Below are 16971 nucleotides of genomic sequence, written 5' to 3'. Positions count from 1 at the left end.
ATCCATGAGCTGTCCAAGTACAGCCTGAAACAAGGCTCGGAGCGACTAATTATTTTTACAGCATTGTACCTATATTCCCGGTCTGTTAATTAAGTGTACACGTCTTGAGCTCAGTTTCCCGTCGGATCTCATTCCAACCTTAGTTCCTTTGAACAGAAACCTTGGTAGCTCAGGAAGGTACCCAAGTCAAGTAGGAACCTAGCACTGTGCATTCCATTCCCATTCCCGCTCGCTTCGTCGGTCCTTCCCCAACATACAGCCGTCCTCGATGCCGTCTCCCCAGAATTTTACATCAATCACCGCTTCAAACCGCCGACTGCCGGCCACGATCCTATCTGACGTCGCACTCCTGTCGCCAGCGTCGCCGTTGCACGGGGAGCGCTCGCGGCCCGATTGAGACGGGGCGAGACACGAGCACAAGTCGCGGCCACGGCGCGCACTAGCTACAGGTGGCTTGCCTTCTTAGGTCGGACAGACCGCGACGACACACCTCGGGCCCGCCACGCCACGCTACATACACTACAGTACGGTCAGTGTCTCCTAATGAACCCGAGGCTCTGCCATCCCGCACGCGCACGAAAGAATCCACCCATCCGCACCCTCGCAATTCCAAATCATCGTCGCCTTCAAACAGCGCTAGCCACGGCAGGCAGGCGCAAAAGGCAGTAGGCCACGGGAAGGAATAAGAGAGGAGGAAGGTACAGCAGACACAGAATGTCATTCATCCAGGACCCTCGGTTGCGGCAACGGTGGAACCAGATCTCGCACAATGCCGAAGCCGTCACCGAGAACGCGGTGGCCGGCATCTGGACGTTTCAGCACCGGTACATCCACCCATGCCTGGCCGGGGTCGGCAACGCGCTCGACAGCTGCACGAGCGTGTGCTTGGGCGGCGACCGGGAGGAGCGGGCGCGCCGGGCCCGCGAGCGTGACCGCGGCGCACGGCGGACGCGGGCCGAGTACACGTTTGACTTTTACGACGACTGGGACGAGGCCGACGACGAAGGGCCCGGCGGCGGCGGGCTCGGCCGCGGTCTGCTAGGCAGCTGGAGCGGGACCCGCAGCGAGGACTGGGACCGGCTTCTCGCCGGGTCGGGCACCAGCGGTGGGCGTAGCAACAGACATGGGGGCGCCGGAGGGGCGAACGACGCGTTGGCAGATCAGCCTCGGCGGAAGAGGGGGATGAGCTACGGGACACGCGGCGTCGGCGGGGTGCGGAAGGCGTCGGGCGAAGAGGACCCGAACGTGATTCCTCGGACGGCGCCGCTTGGCTTCCTCGGACGGTTACCCTTCAATATCGGAGGCACACTGCGCTACAAGCCCTCGGCAGCGAACCTGCAAGATCACCCCGGCGGTCCCACACACGCGGGCGGTGGCGACGGTGGCGGCGGGCACGGCGAGGAAAACGAGCCTCTGCTAGGAACAAGCGAAGACGAGGAGCAAGATGTACACCGCCGCTTAGAGCGCTCGCCGCAGTACAGGCCCCGGAGTAATACTGTCGAGTCCGGGGACACTTCAAGCTCGTATAGGTCAAGGGGCGACCTGTTTCCGAGCGACGGCGAGGGCGACGAAGACGCAGTAGCACTGGACGACGAATTCACAATGGCGCTATCACGTGTAGATAACGACAGGAGCAGCAACAAGACGCGGAGCAGCAAGGGGAAACGGCGGGCGGACATGGATATGTCAAGAACCGTATCCCGGACGACCATGTCGTCGGGCCACACACCTGATTCACGTAGGGGGTCGAGTAATCATACGCCGTTGTCCTTCCCCGTCTTGGAGGACCGAGTGGAATCACCTGCACCACTGACGATACCGACACCGTCGCTAGAGGACCTGGAGCAAGAGGAGGCACAGGCCGCAAGAGAAGAGCTCGAGGAAATTGAACGCAGACGGGTAGCGGCCTCGAAATTGGCCCTGCAGCGGGGGCTAAGCAAGGACGATCTCACGACGGCGCCAGGACTGCTGCCTGCGGCAACTGAAACTCAAGAGGACAAATATGGCGAGGCAGAGCCTGTTATTCCTCCAATATTACCCAACGACACTGACACACATACTGATAACAAGAACGCCAATAAAAACAACACCACCGGCGAGGAGCACGACGAGATCTTTGAGGAGCCAAAACCAAACCATCTGGGGATTGTTCCTGCAGAGCTGGCCGTACGAGACGTTAAAGCGAAGGCCATAGACGAGGGCCAGTTCATCCCCGCGCGACTACCATATTTTGGGTGACGGGGTGGGCTGCTGCGGGATAGATGAAATCAGCGTAACACAGCGCGTCTTTTTTATATTCTTCTTGTTTTTGCTTAACGACGGCTCATGATAAAAAGAGGTGGGCGACGGTGCATATTTTGGTTTTGGGAGGCTAGTTAGCTATCAAGGTCCTCAAGACAGCTTGATTATATATTAATACCTTTCCTATTGGCGGGTATCAAAAAGAATTACTGAGATGCAGCTGTATGATCTTGGTTTGAGACAGGGAGACAGCAGAGAGAACACTAGTATGGACATGGGGAGATGCGAGCATAGGGGTTCTGCTCCTGTATAAAGTGTATCGAGGTGGTTGATGGCGCTTGGATCGGAAGGCCAAGCCGATCCACGGTTAACTTTGGACATAACTTAGGTACCTGTTGATCCGTACCTACAACGCACTAGGTATTATTCTATCAATTGGATGGCCCAAGAGAATGAAGGGGTAGAATCACAGTTCAATCCCCCCTAGATAAATGAAGAACTTACAGCAAACCTACTAAAAACTAAACAAACGGAGTAAATTAATATGCCAATTCTCCAACGTTGTGCCACTTACAACAACAATTTCACGGACGCCATCGGCAGAAAATGGGTTCCGCGGTTCGTCCCCAGGAACACAATCCAAGCCGGTATTAGGGTAGATCGTCGAACGTGCCTCGGTTCCCAGCAGTCTCAGCCACCCCCCGATCGAGCTTCCCCGCATTCGCCGCTGCACGCCCAACCCCAGACCCCACACTGTGGTGCTGGCAGGCGGTTTAGATGCCAATTCAATGGCCTGCAGGGGTCCCGTCCCGCGGGGGAGCTTCCATCCTCACCCCGAATCGATCCTGGGATGGAGGGGAAGGGAGAAGCAGCTTGTATCTATTGAGAGCTAGCACCAGCACCTCTTTCACAAGGTAAATAGGTATCTATTGACTAATGTCTCCTCCCTTATTAGTATCTCCTCTCTCGCGCGATGTGATCTCGGGCCTGTAGTTGCAGTTCCTACATAGTACATACGGACATCGGATATCCTCTCGTCGGTTCCTTTAGACTTTCGAAACATCGTGTCCATCGCCCCCCCTGCGAGAATCGGTCCTATATTTATTCTAGGTTCTCCGACATTACTTACGGGCTCTGGTGTCTGGTGTCTGACCTCCTTTTGACAAGACATAGTATCAGTATCAGCAGACGGCAAGAGAGGAAAGGAGACAGAGACACCAGACTGACAAAGATGGCTCCCTCCGCAAAAACGGCCGGCTGCGGCCCCATAACGACGCCGCTGACGGAGCTGCTCGGGATCCGGCACCCCATCATCCTAGCCGGCATGGCGCGCACGTCGGGCGGGCTGCTCGCGGCGGCCGTGTCCAACGCCGGCGGGCTCGGCGTCATCGGTGGCTTCATGTACACGCCCGACCAGCTGCGCGACATCATCGCCGAGATGAAGGCCCACTTCGCCCGCCCCGACCTGCCCTTCGGCATCGACCTGGCCCTGCCCCAGGTCGGCGGCGGCGCCCGCGCCACCAACCACGACTACACGGCCGGCAAGCTCGACGAGCTGGTCGACATCACCGTCGCCTCGGGCGCCAAGTTGTTTGTCTCTGCCGTCGGCGTGCCGTCGCAGGGCGTCGTCGACCGCCTGCACGCCGCCGGCATCCTCGTCATGAACATGGTCGGCCACCCCAAGCACGCCGTCAAGGCCCTCGAGCGCGGCGTCGACCTGGTGTGCGCCCAGGGCGGCGAGGGCGGCGGCCACACGGGCGACATCGCCAACAGCGTGCTGATCCCCGCCGTTGTCGACGTCGCCCGCCGCTTCCGCCCGGCCATGCTGGGCGGCGACCGCCCGGCGCTGGTCGTGGCCGCCGGCGGCATCGCCAACGGCCGGGGGCTGGCCAGCTCGCTCATGCAGGGCGCGGCGGGCGTGTGGGTCGGCACGCGGTTCGTGGCCAGCGCCGAGGCCGGGTGCAGCGACGCGCACAAGCAGGCCGTCGTCGGCTGCGGCTTCGACGGCACCGAGCGCACCCTCGTGCTCAGCGGCCGCCCGCTGCGCATGCGCACCAACGACTACATCCGCGCGTGGCACGCCCAGCCCCAGAAGATCCAGGACCTGTGCGCCCGCGGCGTCGTGCCCCTCGAGCACGACCTCGACGAGGGCAACGAGATCGACCCGCCCCACCTCATGGGCCAGGTCGCCGGTGCTATCGACAGGGTCCAGCCCGCTGGTGAGATTGTCGACGACATGGTCGCCGAGGCCGTCGAGATGCTCAAGCTGGGCGGCACGTACCTCAGGTTGTCGAGCAGGCTGTGAGAGACTTGTGTAGATACGGGTGTGCATGCGAATATCAATGGTGTCAAACGGAATCTTGCAACCCGGCATTACTGTGGTTGGCAAATGAAATCTCAAGGTAAATTGTCTAGCGGGTGTGACTGTATTACTTCAATAGCTATTATTCATCCAGGTCGTTACATTTAGTCATAGCATGCTTTTCCGCCGTGGGGAAACTAAAAAAGGGGCCTGACAAAAAGATAATCAACAACGTGAAAAAACGGGTTACCCCTTTTCCTCTCCCGTGATGGTGACGACAGTCGCAGACTCAGTCTCACTCCCAACGCCACCACCTCCCCCTCCACCACTTCCCCCTCCATCACCCGCCCCCACATCCTCCTGCCCCTTTTAATTCTCATTCCCATCCCCATCCCCATCCTCCCTCCCACCACCACCAACAGCCCACCTCGCCCTGCCCTTCCCGCACTGCCAACGCATCCAGTGCACCCAGTCGAGTTGCGCGACGCGCGGCACGATGCCCGCCGCGAACAGCGCCGAGTCGACCACCGCCACGTCCTCAACACCATCAAGCCCCGCCCGCCTCCTACCTCCATTATCAGCCCCAAACCAGCCAGCACTCAGCCCGCCACTGCGCTGCTCCCCATTCCCGTCCCGCACCTCCACCCCACCACTTTCAGAGGTATACAGAGCCGCGACAGCGAGATGCCGCACGCACCGCACGTCGCGCGTCAGCCGCCAGAGATTCCGGCCCGCGGCCGACACGACGGCCGCCGCGTCGAGCGCGATCACGTCCCGCGAGAAGTCGACGTAGATGCGTGGGCTCGGTGCGCCGCTTTTGTTGGTACCGCCCGGTGCGAGGCCGAGGCGGTAGTGTCGCTGTGCGAAGGCGCGCGATTCGGCGCAGACGTGGAGGGCTGTGGGGATTGGCGCGGTGCAGGACCAGACGTTTTGTCTGTCGCTATTGCTGCGGCTGTGATTGTGGTTGCTGGTGGCGGTGGTGCTGTTGTTACGGCTGTAACCGTGACTGGGACTGGGACTGTTAGTGGTTAGAGTGTGCTTGTGACGTCGCCAGGCGAGTCGGAGTTTTGCTGATGGTGAGGATGAGGATGAAGAAGATGATGGAAGTGTTTGTTCGTTGCCAGTGTTTGTGCCGGTGCTGGCAGTCGAGCGGCGTCCGCTCTTGGGCCGGGAAAACGGGAGGAGCGAGGAGCGACGGCGGCGGCTGGTTTTCGGGACCTGCAACATCAGGACGCGCGGGCCGGGCAGCGACTCGGCCCAGATCTGCTGCCGCAGCTCGGCGGGCAGGCGGCTGAACTGCGGGAACGTGGTTGGGGCTGTTGTGGCCTCACCAGCGGGGCTGCTGCTGCCGCTCACCGCGGACCCGGCCGCTCGCATGCGGCGCTCCTCGGCAGCTTCGCTGCAGGCCTCCCGGATCAGGCACGCGTGCTGCTTGAGGCGGTCGCTGAACCAGCCGCACAGGATGCCGATCTTAATGACCAGGTGCAGCCAGTACGACGTGTTGAGCCCGCCGTCGTCGTCGTCGAGATAGTCGCCGGCCGTGGTGTTGTAGAACATCATGTCGGCCGGGTCTAGGGCCGGCGCCCACGACGTCATAGTGAAGAGGCCCATCTGTGGGTCCAACATGTTGCAGGCGGCTTGGGCTGGTGATGTAGGGCTTGGCCTGTTGATCTCCGGCCTGCTCGGGTTTGGATCAGATGACAATGGCGAAAAGAAAACGAGCAATAGTTGGAAACTGTGGATCAGTCTTTTCGACAGCTCGCCCTTCTGCCTGTTTATGTAGGCCTCCAGGGCAGTGAACAGTAGCGTAGCTGACAACTTGACAGGGGCGGAGGTTGGGGTACCGGCCTTTTCGAGCTGCTGTCGACGGCGCCAAAGTGTATTCTAGGCCGGGGTAGGTTATTCATAGCACAACAGCAAACTCAAACTTAAACTCAGCCACGCAAGCCGTTGCTAGACTGCTTTGGTACCCCCGCGTGGAGCGACGTTAGGCGTTGGGTAGTCTAACCCGGAGCTAATGTGCGGCTAGACAAAGGTCAAACAGCCGGGCTCAGAGACGGAGCAAGACTTTAAGTGTCGGACGTGGCTGCTGCCGGGGCGGGGTGGGGCGGCCTCGCCGTGAAGCTGGGGTTAGGAATAGGATGGCCATTTTGCTGCCTGCCAGCTCCCATCGGTCCGCGTTCTCGTGGCCGGCAAGAAGGAAGCTGAAGCTGCCAAGGCAATGAATGAATGGCTAACTGGTTAGTCTGACGTGATACTAGTTTGAAGGAAGGAATTGATCTATTGGATAAGGTAAAGTAGGCCTTAGTATCGACAATCGACAAGCCAAGCTTCCGCAAAAAGATGCAAACCACCACTGCAGGTTCCATTTTCTCGGTGTCGGTACCTGGCGGCCGCATATGGGTACAATGCACTCTGACCAAGCTTGACAACAAAAGGGGTTACATACACAATGTATGGCGCCGAGTCTATCTTAGCGTTTACCGCAGGTAAGGTAAGGAACCCAATGTACCTAATGGAAGGTACTCTGAAGGTGGTAATGAGATAAGCATTCCCAAGGAAGGCCACTTCTAGTTGGCCCGCAAGGTGCAAACCAAGCCGCACAGCCTCACGTTATCGGAGGAGGATGGTCCATGTCTCTGGGGTCTGGCAATGGCTTCTCTTGATGCTGAGCTTGCACCGGGATAAGCAGGCGGTTGTTGAAATTCGGTTGTTGAAGGCTCGTCAACCCTGAACCGAATAATTAACCCTACTCCGTAAACCCTGGGAAAAATGACGTCGTTGGCCCGTGCCCGCCCTATCGTAAAACTCCGCTGGCTCCTGAATCGGAACCCGAAAGAAAAAGAAGGTTTCACCGAGCGTCGGCGTCCTTTCACCAACATTGGCGGTCGGACAAGAAACAGGTCGAAAATTATAAACCAGAAAAAAAAGAATGATCAGCAGGCTACCCCAAACCGCCGGCGCGGTCCGGCAGGCGTGCTCGGCATGTTTCGGCCGCCGCACGCCCATGCTGTCGTCGGCATCGTCGGCGGCGAGAAGAATGTTGCGTCCTTCTGCAGCGGCGACGGCGCCCATGTCCACGTCGGCGCCCATCTCGACGGTACCCCTGGCCTTTGACCTGCACAAGCCCGCCAAGCCCGTGGCCGACCGCCAGACGTCGCCCATTATTGTCATGCACGGCCTATTTGGATCCAAGAAGAACAACAGGAGCATAAGTAAGTGAGTCTTCGCCCGGGTGAACAAACCGTCACCACCAAATGATAAATAAAACGCTTGCTGACTGTATCTCCCTCGTAAAGAGTGCTTGCCCGTGATCTAGGACGCTACGTCTTTGCACTAGTAAGCAGCGGTGCCCTTGGCTTCTTTTCACTCTCTCCGGCAAAGTCCCCCTTTTGACACTAACCGCGGTTATAGGACCTGCGCAACCACGGCGAGTCCCCGCACCATGGCCGGCACGACTACTCGGCCATGGCGGCCGACGTGGGCGACTTCATCCGGCAGCACGGGCTGAAGCAGCCGACGCTGATCGGGCACTCCATGTGAGTGTTTCTCTTTTCCTTCCCACCAATAGGCAAACTAACTAAACCCCCCTGGGAAAAGGGGCGCCAAGACAGCCATGGCCGTGGCACTGCGCGAGCCGGACCTGATCGCCGACCTCGTGTCGGTGGACAACGCGCCCGTCGACGCGCGGATCAAGAGCGACTTCGCGCGCTACATCCAGGGCATGAAGAAGATTGACGACGCCGGGGTCACGCGCCAGTCCGACGCCGACAAGATCCTCGAGCCCTACGAGAAGGTAGTTCCACCATCATCCCATGCAATAATAAGTACACAAAACAGAAAATATTAACACTCCCCCTAGTCCCTAGTGATCCGCCAGTTCCTTCTGGGCAACCTGCACCGGCCCGAGAGCGAGTCGGCGACGCAAAAGTTCCGCGTGCCGCTCGACATCCTGGGCAAGGCGCTCGACCACATGGGCGACTTCCCCGTGCGGGACCCCAGCGCAGCGCGCTTCGCCAAGCCGGTCCTGTTTGTGCGCGGCACGCGGAGCAAGTACGTGCCCGACGAGGTGATCCCCGTCATTGGGCAGTTCTTCCCGCGCTTCGAGCTCGTCGACGTCGACTCGGGCCACTGGGTCATTTCCGAGAACCCCGAGGCCTTCAGGCAGGGTAAGCATACTGGATCAATTGCTGTACTTGAGAATTGAAAATGCTGACCAGCCTCTTTAAAACAGCCGTGGTCAAGTTCCTCGAGTCCAAGGACTAGAGGCAGTGCGGGACGTCAGGTAGGAGAGCATGTGGCATTTAAGAAAACATGTATTACTGCAATGGAACGCGTTGGTGGTCTTTCCTCTATGGTGGCGGCGATGGCGTGGCGTGTGGGCATGGGGCACACCTAGACATATGCCCCTTTCCTTTCCTCCCTTTCTAAACCCTGCACAAACCGCGATGAACCTTTAGAATACAAATAGACAAAAACACGAACACCCTAGACAGACCTCCCAGTGTACAAAGAAAGACAAGAAAAATGAAAATTGGGGTATCAGAATTTCGTACAGCATAGCCTTCAAGGAGCCGATGCAATCTTTGGCTAGTGAGTGTGAAAGGGACGCAAGCAGTAGATGAATGTGCCTTTGTTGACAACGACGACACGCAAATGGTAGGTGAGGGGGACGGGGTAAGGACGTATTCTGGATTTGGAAAAAAGAGAGAACGGTGACGGAGGGGGGAGAATGGCATACACTTCAGCAGGGGCAGCTGGAGAGATAGCCGCCGGCGCTGTCGGCCAGCCCGACCGTCCCTGCGGTCCGGCTCGAGGTGGCCCCCGAGAGTAGGCCCGGGCTCTGCACGATCTGGTCGACAATCTCGACAAAGGACCGCCGTACGTTCTCGCGCGTCTTGGCGCTAGCCTCACAGAAGCGCGCCCCGTGGGCGTCAGCCAGCGCCCTGGCCTCCTCTGCGGACACCTCGCGGCTGGTCTCGGCCTTGTCGAGCTTGGCCCCAACCTAGAACATCAGTTGTCGTCAGTCACGTGTCTTTTGGTTAACACCATGGGAACAGCACATCCGCGCTGGAGTGCGTGCATCCGAAGACGTGGCACAATCTTGTCGACGTACCAGGTACAACGCAACGCCGTCGACCGTGTTGGTCTCGGCCTCATCAAACCACCTCTCCATGGTCAGGAAGCTGGCCCGGTTGGAGATATCGTAGACCAGAAGCACGCCGTGGGCTCCCCGGTAGAAACTTGTCGAGAGGGTGCGGAACCTTTCTTGCCCAGCCTGTCACCGTGTTCGTCTTGAGTCAATAACTGGGTCGGAGGCACAATGAGAGAAGGGGCTAGCTCACCGTGTCGAAGAGCGTCAGCCGATATGCCTTCCCCCTGACAGAGAGTTTCTTGATCTAAAGGCGCCGGGTTAGGTATTGTTCTCATGATACCAAAAGAAAGGGGGGTGCGTGGTTGCCAACACGGATCCGCCGATGCGTGCGTGCCGTGTGAGTGAGAACATGTATTATGTGATACGAGCTTGCTCCCAACTCCAAGGACTCTCTAACTCAACGAAACAGACCAAGCACATAGAAATAAATGAAAGACGCTATTGACATGAAACAAAAAAAAGGAAATGACAGGGCACTTGAAACTAGCTTACCTTGAAGTCGATACCGATAGTCGCGGTCGACGACTCCGGGTCGAACTCGTCATCGCAATACCTTGTGAGCACTGCCGCGGGAAAGAAAGTCAGTCGCCACATACACACACATATATTTCCGCCCCTTTCCCCGCCATCCGGGGGCCAGAAGTAAAAATTAAAGTGAGAGTGAGAGTATGTGAGGGGCGAGTTCAGCTGGGAACGACGTCTTGAAAGTTGAATATCGATGACAAGACCCGGGCCGAAGCTGCGTGTATGTTGTGGATGTGGTTGTGGTTGAACCAAATACCAAACCCAATCAGTCCCTCCATAAGAGATCTCGAGGACAACAATCCCCGTACTCTTAAACCTCAGAAATGTGTGTATATACGTGTATGGATACATGTATATACATGCACGTGGCAAGAGAAGCCAGGGTCGAAAAGGGGACAGAGAGGGGCGGACTCACAAGCAGATTTCCCAGCTCCCGACGGCCCGATGAGCAATATCTTGAGCGTCGGCAAAGAATCATCCGACGCCATGGGTGGCGATGGGGTGCGTGCGCGGTAGGTTATGTATGGCAAATAAGGTAAAGGTACGGATAGTGGTGATAGTAACAAAAGGTACGAATAGCTGAGGCGACGACGGCGATGATGCAGTAAAGTTGGGCACAGCGGGGTCGTCGTGCGTATATACAGCCGGTACAGTAAGTACAGTGTTTTACAGTACGTAAGGTAGGCAGGTAGGCTTTAGAGAGGTAGCGCCAGAGGATCCAGCCAGCCAGCCAGCCAGCAACAAACAACAAACCAGAAAAGGTAAAACAAATTCCCTCCTCCCGAGTCGCTATTCAATACTGGCGGGGTATTGAATCATCAGGTAAGATAACGAAATTACTTCTTTCCTGGCTGGCTGGTGCAGTGTAGTGTTTATTATTGGAACTGAACTCGAAAGAAGGTTGGATGGAGAGGATAATCACCTCCCTAGGCACGGATACAGGAGTGGTCACGGTTTGTCGAGGCGAGGCTTGCTTTCTGGCTGGATCCGGATTCGTGGTCCTCGTCACCAGCGACTAGCTTCAAGTAGCTCCTCCTTGCTATGACGTTATGAATAAAACTTCACCGCTCAACACAACATTTGCAACCAAAAGAAGAGAGAAAGCTGGCAACGTATCCGTATCCATAGCTAGAAATGAAATGAATGAAGCTGCCTGTATTATTTTGAAGCTGGGAAAAAGTCGTCATACGAGTTTGCAAAGCCCTCGACAGCACTTTCGGCAAAGGTTAGGCCGTCAAAGAGCGGGAGAGCGTTCACGTCATTTCAGCCACCAGCCAAAGGACATCAAACGCAAGCACTCATTGTTGGCTACTGCAGCGGGCGCCCATCGCTAGGGCCCTGTCAGCTGGACATTTCTCGTTGACCTCGCTCTCTAAGCCGTGGCTCGCTAGGCACTAAAGTACTAGTAGTGCCCACCTAAAGACTTAACCAGGTCACCGGCGTGCTGTTATCCACATAGAAGTCGCACCAAGCTGGGGATGCCAGACATTTGCAGCGAAACACGACAGCTTGCGTCATGGTCATTTTATGTCCTTTTGATTCCATTTGTCCCGTCGTCAGGACGCAAATTCGTTACCTTGACTACTGTACCATGGTACGACGCCCAATGCAACGAAAAAGCAAGACCAATGTCCCAGAAAGGTATTGCTAGATAAACCCGTCCCAGAAGCGTTCCCCGAAACAACCAATCCCTTATACCTCCTCAAGGACCCGCTCCTTGAACTCGCGCTCAACCTTCTGGCCCGTCTCATCCGTGCTCGACTCGCCGTGCAACGTCATGAGCGCACCGAGGTCGAACTTGGGCGCCTTGAGTAGCTTGACCTTGCGGATGTGCACCTACTACACGTTAGCATACAGTTGCAAACCTAACAAACCCACGACAGGGCCCGTGGCGTAGCGAGGCCGGTCTCAAACATACGTTCTGGAGGGGGTAGATGCCCTGGGTGGCCTTCTCAATCTCGCGGCCAATGACCTCGGGGATCAGCTTGGAGGTGAGCTGGGTGAGGGTGCAGCTCGAGGCCTCGCGCTGGATGATCTCGGTCATCTTGCGGCGGATGGCCCGGATTTGTGACGTCGCCGCATACGTGGTCTTCTTGATCTGGTTAGGGCGACGCTTGGTGAAGGCAATCGCGAAGAGACGGAGGAGGTAGTCGTCGGTGGTCTTGACCGTGACGTTGGCCTCGATCAGTGTTTGCCACTTGCGCACGAGCGACCGGAGCTTGTCGGAGGTGAAGTCCAGACCGTGGAAGTTGGTCAGGCAGTTCTTTCCCTGGACTTCGTCCACCCGGAGCTTGATCTTCCGGAAAGCGTGGTCCTCGTCCTTCTGGAGATCCGCGAGAGACACCTCGAAGATGCGTCCCTTGAGGGCGTCGGCCGCGTTCTTGAGACCGGTGGTCCGGTTCACCAGCGTCTTGCCAACACTAATTCATCACGGTTAGAAATTTGCGTGCTCATGGTCTGCGGCAGTCGAACGAGGGGCCGGTCTTCGGCGAAAGGGATCTCACTCTCGGATGTTGAAAGGTGTCGGGGCCTATGGGTTCGATATCTATCAGCCTCGCTGCACGGCGAATCAAAACGAGGACATTTCGACGCTCACCTTGATGCCAAACCAGTCCTTGCGGGCAAAGGGGTCCTGGGCCTTCTTCTTGAGGCCCTTCTTGCCCTTCGACAGTCTCTTGTTCCTGCGTCCGAAAGTCAGCCACAGCAAATCGAAATAGGGCGGCTCCCAGTCTCGGCCAGGTCGTGACGCAGTGCTTAGCCGATCGAGAGAAAAATTGGTTCGGGGGGGCAACATACTTGCCAACAGCCATATTGACGAGCACTTGTCCGGGATAGACAGAAAGTGCTGCTTGGTTGGTGATGGAGGCCGTGCAATCGAGGTCGCGAAATTTGCGTTTCTCCTTTGGGTGTGAAATTGTGAATTCGTTGTGTGGGCTGCCAGCCCGCGCCCGGAAAAACCAGTCGTGTGGGGCAAAAGAGGGGCAGTTTTCATTGGCTAGACGGGCTTAGGGCTCGCCTGTGGGGTGTGGTGCCGCTGCTAGCCAAATGGAGCTGGGGGCGCACTTGTAATCGATAAGGGATTCGTTAAGCAGGGTTCGCCTGCTTGAGCTCCCATCTGGATAATCTTCCAAACAAGCATCGCAAATTGGCAACCTCCCTCTACTCGTGCTGCGCATCACATGGGCGTTTGGTCACGATGATGGACAGAAGATTGCATTATACGTTTTGTATTGCTTGGAGGCTTTGATCCTCGTGGTATCATTACAGACATTATTTCGTTACATTTTTGTTCATTGAAACGACGCAGAATTCCGGGGCCGTCCCACTTGCTGCGTCGTTATTAGCGTTGCACCTGTCGCTCGTCGTCGCTAGAGCCATACCAATAGGATGCGGCGTTCAACTCCATCCAGAAACTCCACTGGAAAAGACAAAACGGCCGTGCCGTCCACAGTCGTTAGAGAAAAAAACACCTTGCAATGCCTCCCTTGTCCCAAGTCCGATGCCGACAAACGTGTCATGCCGCCATTATGTACACGAGCGTGTTTGTTTGGAGCGGTCAAGCCCAAAGTGGGTATGGCCAGCGTCCTTCCTCCGCTCTCTGTTGGCTGGGCAGATACCGCCGGCCTGGGTGCCAGATGTTGTCCGTCTCTGGCGCTCTCAGCTCCCCTTTTCAACCCTCTTTTCACAGTAGTGCAGGATCCACAACAACACACGGAGTTTGCTGCATGTTGCATCATTGAAAGCGAACACGCGCTTTTCCTGTTCGGCTGCGTCCTTGGGCGGGCGGGCTATGCCACGTTTCGGCGGGAGTATCAAGCTTCCCCATCCCGGGCGTGATGCAGCATTCGAAATGCTGTGATACTCCGGTTCCGGGGGGAGAGGTGTGTTGTATGCTCGATGAGCTGCTCAATCTCGATGACCGGCCGCTACACTGGACGTATCATGGCATCGTGCAGCTGACCTAGGCTTTGAGACGCGTCTCAGTCAAGGCGACTTCAAGTCGTTGTCCTTGTCGTCATCTTGCTGGCCCGCTTCGTACATGTCGAAGCTGGGGAAGCTGAAATAACGTCCCGAATCTGGGTTTGGTGTTAGTACCGAGCACAAGTACGGACACGGTTTAAGGGACTCAAGAATCCGCAGGGCAACAACATACAAGGATGAGTGTGCAAGTCGTCGAAACCGTCTGGCGAGCTGACTGGAGATGATGACAGTTCTCCTTGCCGGTCCATGCTCTCGAACATGGCTGCCCGGGCGGCTAGCGGCGACGTAGACCGGATGACAGAGTCCGGAGGAGAACCCGAGATGAAGGCTACCCGGCTCAACAGCTCGGATGCCCGGTGACTCGATTGCGAGTTCGCGAGAGCGTTGCGGCTTGCATTGGACGCTGTAATGGACGGCTCGGTGGCCGAGGCTCGAAGCAGCCTTGGCCGTCTCTTGCTGTCGCTCCGGTTCGACGAATCCCTCCGCTGCATGCGCCTCGAGTCGGGGGAGAGCGAGGCCATCATATTTGTGATAGGCTGCAGCACTACTGGTCGCAGTGACTTGACTGGGCGATCTGGTGTATATCAGTCGTGGTGCATATACTGATGGCTGGATCCTTGAGTTGCTGATATGTTGAAGAGGTGGTAGAGAAGTGAGGTGGGAAAAGGGGGGGGCTAATATCAGATGATGAGGAATTTAAGAAAGCCGCCCACTTGGGCTGAAATGCGATGCCGCTCAATCCCGGAGAGGTCTTTTCCCAGATTCAATGACGGCAACTTTGGGCTACATTGCCACTTGTCACTCAATGGTTTGAGTTGGCCGGGAAAGGATGGGGGAGGCTAAGCCCGCCCGCCCGCTACCCGTTCGACCCAGGGCGTCAGAAAGGGTAGACAGCCAGGGTAGTTGCTAGGTGGTCAGGTCCGCCAGTGTGACCGTGCCTGCCTGCCTGTCTTGCTGGTTGCTAGTTGCTGGATGCTTGCCTACCACAGTGGGTGGTCCACAGGCCTGCCGCCCGACGACCTGGCCCCCCATCTGCACCCACGTCTCGCTCTTCCTCTCTCGGACGCCCGGGTTTCGGCCAACGGGCAAGGCACAGCCAGGTACACTACTTGTGGGATAACTGTGCCGCTGCCGTCCACCACCGTGCATGTATGTACAGGAGGTACGGATACAGTATGTACCATGCCACGGGCTATGCTCGCTTTTGGGGCCGGGACTACCTCCCTTTGGTATAAAGGTGGGCAGGGGGCAGGCAGGTTGCGGTGCGGCCATTTCCCCATTGAACGGTGGTGGCTGCCATTCCATCCTTACGGGGGGGCAAGGTAGGGTTTCCCCAAGCCCAGCCCAGGCTTCGGGACTGGGATCTTGGGCACCTATCCCGCCAGCGGAAGGGGCCACTAGGCCTGGGGCGGCGGCCATGGAAACAGCCAGCCCCAACCACAATAACCGCATGCTGACCGGTCCAACTGTCCCGCAGATAAAAGCGGAGAGTGCCAAGCGACATACCCCCCCTCGTCAGGCTTCCAGACTACCCACTCGGTGGGGTACGGCAACCAACGTCAGCCATTCAAGGATTGACACTTCAAGAAACTCGAAGCTGCAAGCTGCAGGCTGATGATGCATGGTCGATGTGGTGTCGTGTGCGCAGCGCGTGTGTGTCCCATTGTGTGTGTCCCATTGTATGTGTCCTATTGTGTGTGTCCTATTGTGTGTGTCCTATTGTGTGTGTTGCGTGTGTTTGTGTTGCGTGTGCGCGTGTCTGACAGAACAGAGAGAGTTGCCGAACAGCGGCGCCCAGCCAGCCCTTTTCCACGTTCGTGTTACTTGGGCTTGGCCAGCTTGCTACAAGCTAGCAAGAAGCTATCCTTTCGTGAGAAGGGCAGGAAGCCATGGCGCCTGGACGGATTAGATAACCACATCCAATCCAATCCACATTTACAGAATGAGGCGAGAAGGGGGGGCGAGGGGTAAGGTATTCGGCACTCTCCGCCATTGAGATACTTATTAATTTGCAAACAACCCAAGGACAAAGGTTCGGCCCATCCAAGGGCGGGGAAAACCCCCCTGTGGAGGGCCGTGTTCAAGTTTCCCTCCACGCCGTCCCGTACCTGACTGAAGAGAGCTTGCTCGCTTCATTGTTGCCGCACGACTAGTTCGCCGGTCCGCGGCCTTTGGGCTTCGTTCTCTTATTCCCCAAGCCATTGATGGTCACCCCACCACTATCCTGGGGGTGTGTATCCTAGGCATGCGAAGGATTCCGTGAATTTAGATTTTCAGGTCCCCATTTGTTGGTTTGCTTCTCCGTGTCTCTCTGGTAGCTCGTAAATGTGAGCAGTTGAGTCAGTTGACAATCTGGCGGTTGAATTGAATTGGCCGACGATAGCCTGATGCTCGTTGCTTTGTTGCCAGTCACCTTCAGTCACTTTTCTTCGTGAATGCAGCTCTCGACGAATTGTCGAATGGTTGTGGGGGAACAGTCATGTTTACTGCATGCGTTAGCTTGCAGACCCCATCCATGCTGTTGTTCCTTTTTGTGCTTGCCTTGCCTTTGCGTGCTTCTTACTTCCAGATTATTAGTGTTGTGGGGAGGCAAGGTAGGTACCTATCTATCAACAATACACACGGAGAGCTGGCGTGGCTAAGCAATTCGTACTGGGAAACCAGCGCGGGGAGACACGAGTGTTGGACAATGGAAAATGGCACTATCACGAGGGATTGTCCCTCTCACCCCAAAAGAGAAACGAAAAGCTTTCACGTCTGGGAACAT

At 57.0% G+C, this 16971-nt stretch overlaps 6 protein-coding genes across 6 annotated transcripts; 3 read left to right on the top strand and 3 right to left on the bottom strand.

The window, feature by feature from the left end:
* Window positions 1-714: 714 nt before the first annotated feature.
* On the top strand, window positions 715-2238 carry B0T26DRAFT_639969 (uncharacterized protein; the record flags this gene model as incomplete). The annotated part of the gene is made up of 3 exons (XM_060437180.1): window positions 715-1105; window positions 1139-2019; window positions 2101-2238. 3 exons carry the CDS (start codon window positions 715-717, stop codon window positions 2236-2238), a joined length of 1410 nt encoding a protein of 469 aa, XP_060300870.1.
* A 1234-nt stretch (window positions 2239-3472) lies between these two features.
* On the top strand, window positions 3473-4546 carry B0T26DRAFT_638167 (2-nitropropane dioxygenase; the record flags this gene model as incomplete). The annotated part of the gene is made up of 1 exon (XM_060437006.1): window positions 3473-4546. The coding sequence occupies one exon, from the start codon at window positions 3473-3475 to the stop codon at window positions 4544-4546; it is 1074 nt and encodes a 357-aa protein (XP_060300869.1).
* Window positions 4547-4954: 408 nt separating this feature from the next.
* On the bottom strand, window positions 4955-6169 carry B0T26DRAFT_606674 (uncharacterized protein; the record flags this gene model as incomplete). The annotated part of the gene is made up of 3 exons (XM_060435828.1): window positions 4955-5153; window positions 5211-5613; window positions 5740-6169. Coding segments are annotated over 3 exons (1032 nt in total), but the record flags the coding sequence as incomplete, so codon positions are not given.
* Window positions 6170-7616: 1447 nt separating this feature from the next.
* Window positions 7617-8809, top strand: B0T26DRAFT_738503 (Alpha/Beta hydrolase protein; the record flags this gene model as incomplete). Its single annotated transcript, XM_060443600.1, has 6 exons — window positions 7617-7762; window positions 7843-7882; window positions 7958-8082; window positions 8144-8339; window positions 8406-8712; window positions 8778-8809. 6 exons carry the CDS (start codon window positions 7617-7619, stop codon window positions 8807-8809), a joined length of 846 nt encoding a protein of 281 aa, XP_060300867.1.
* Window positions 8810-9287: 478 nt separating this feature from the next.
* B0T26DRAFT_738502 (40S ribosomal protein s3ae) lies at window positions 9288-13033 on the bottom strand (the record flags this gene model as incomplete). The annotated part of the gene is made up of 8 exons (XM_060443599.1): window positions 9288-9548; window positions 9660-9821; window positions 10191-10261; window positions 10639-10678; window positions 11922-12059; window positions 12142-12643; window positions 12806-12904; window positions 13020-13033. 8 exons carry the CDS (start codon window positions 13031-13033, stop codon window positions 9288-9290), a joined length of 1287 nt encoding a protein of 428 aa, XP_060300866.1.
* Window positions 13034-14207: 1174 nt separating this feature from the next.
* Window positions 14208-14728, bottom strand: B0T26DRAFT_672605 (uncharacterized protein; the record flags this gene model as incomplete). The annotated part of the gene is made up of 2 exons (XM_060439477.1): window positions 14208-14299; window positions 14377-14728. The coding sequence occupies 2 exons, from the start codon at window positions 14726-14728 to the stop codon at window positions 14208-14210; spliced, it is 444 nt and encodes a 147-aa protein (XP_060300865.1).
* Between the last annotated feature and the right edge of the window lie 2243 nt (window positions 14729-16971).

Source organism: Lasiosphaeria miniovina, assembly GCF_030549165.1.
Source record: "Lasiosphaeria miniovina strain SMH2392-1A chromosome Unknown B0T26scaffold_2, whole genome shotgun sequence".
Taxonomy (NCBI): domain Eukaryota; kingdom Fungi; phylum Ascomycota; class Sordariomycetes; order Sordariales; family Lasiosphaeriaceae; genus Lasiosphaeria; species Lasiosphaeria miniovina.
Note: the sequence above shows the minus strand (reverse complement) of the source record. Positions and strands in the feature narration are given on the sequence as shown.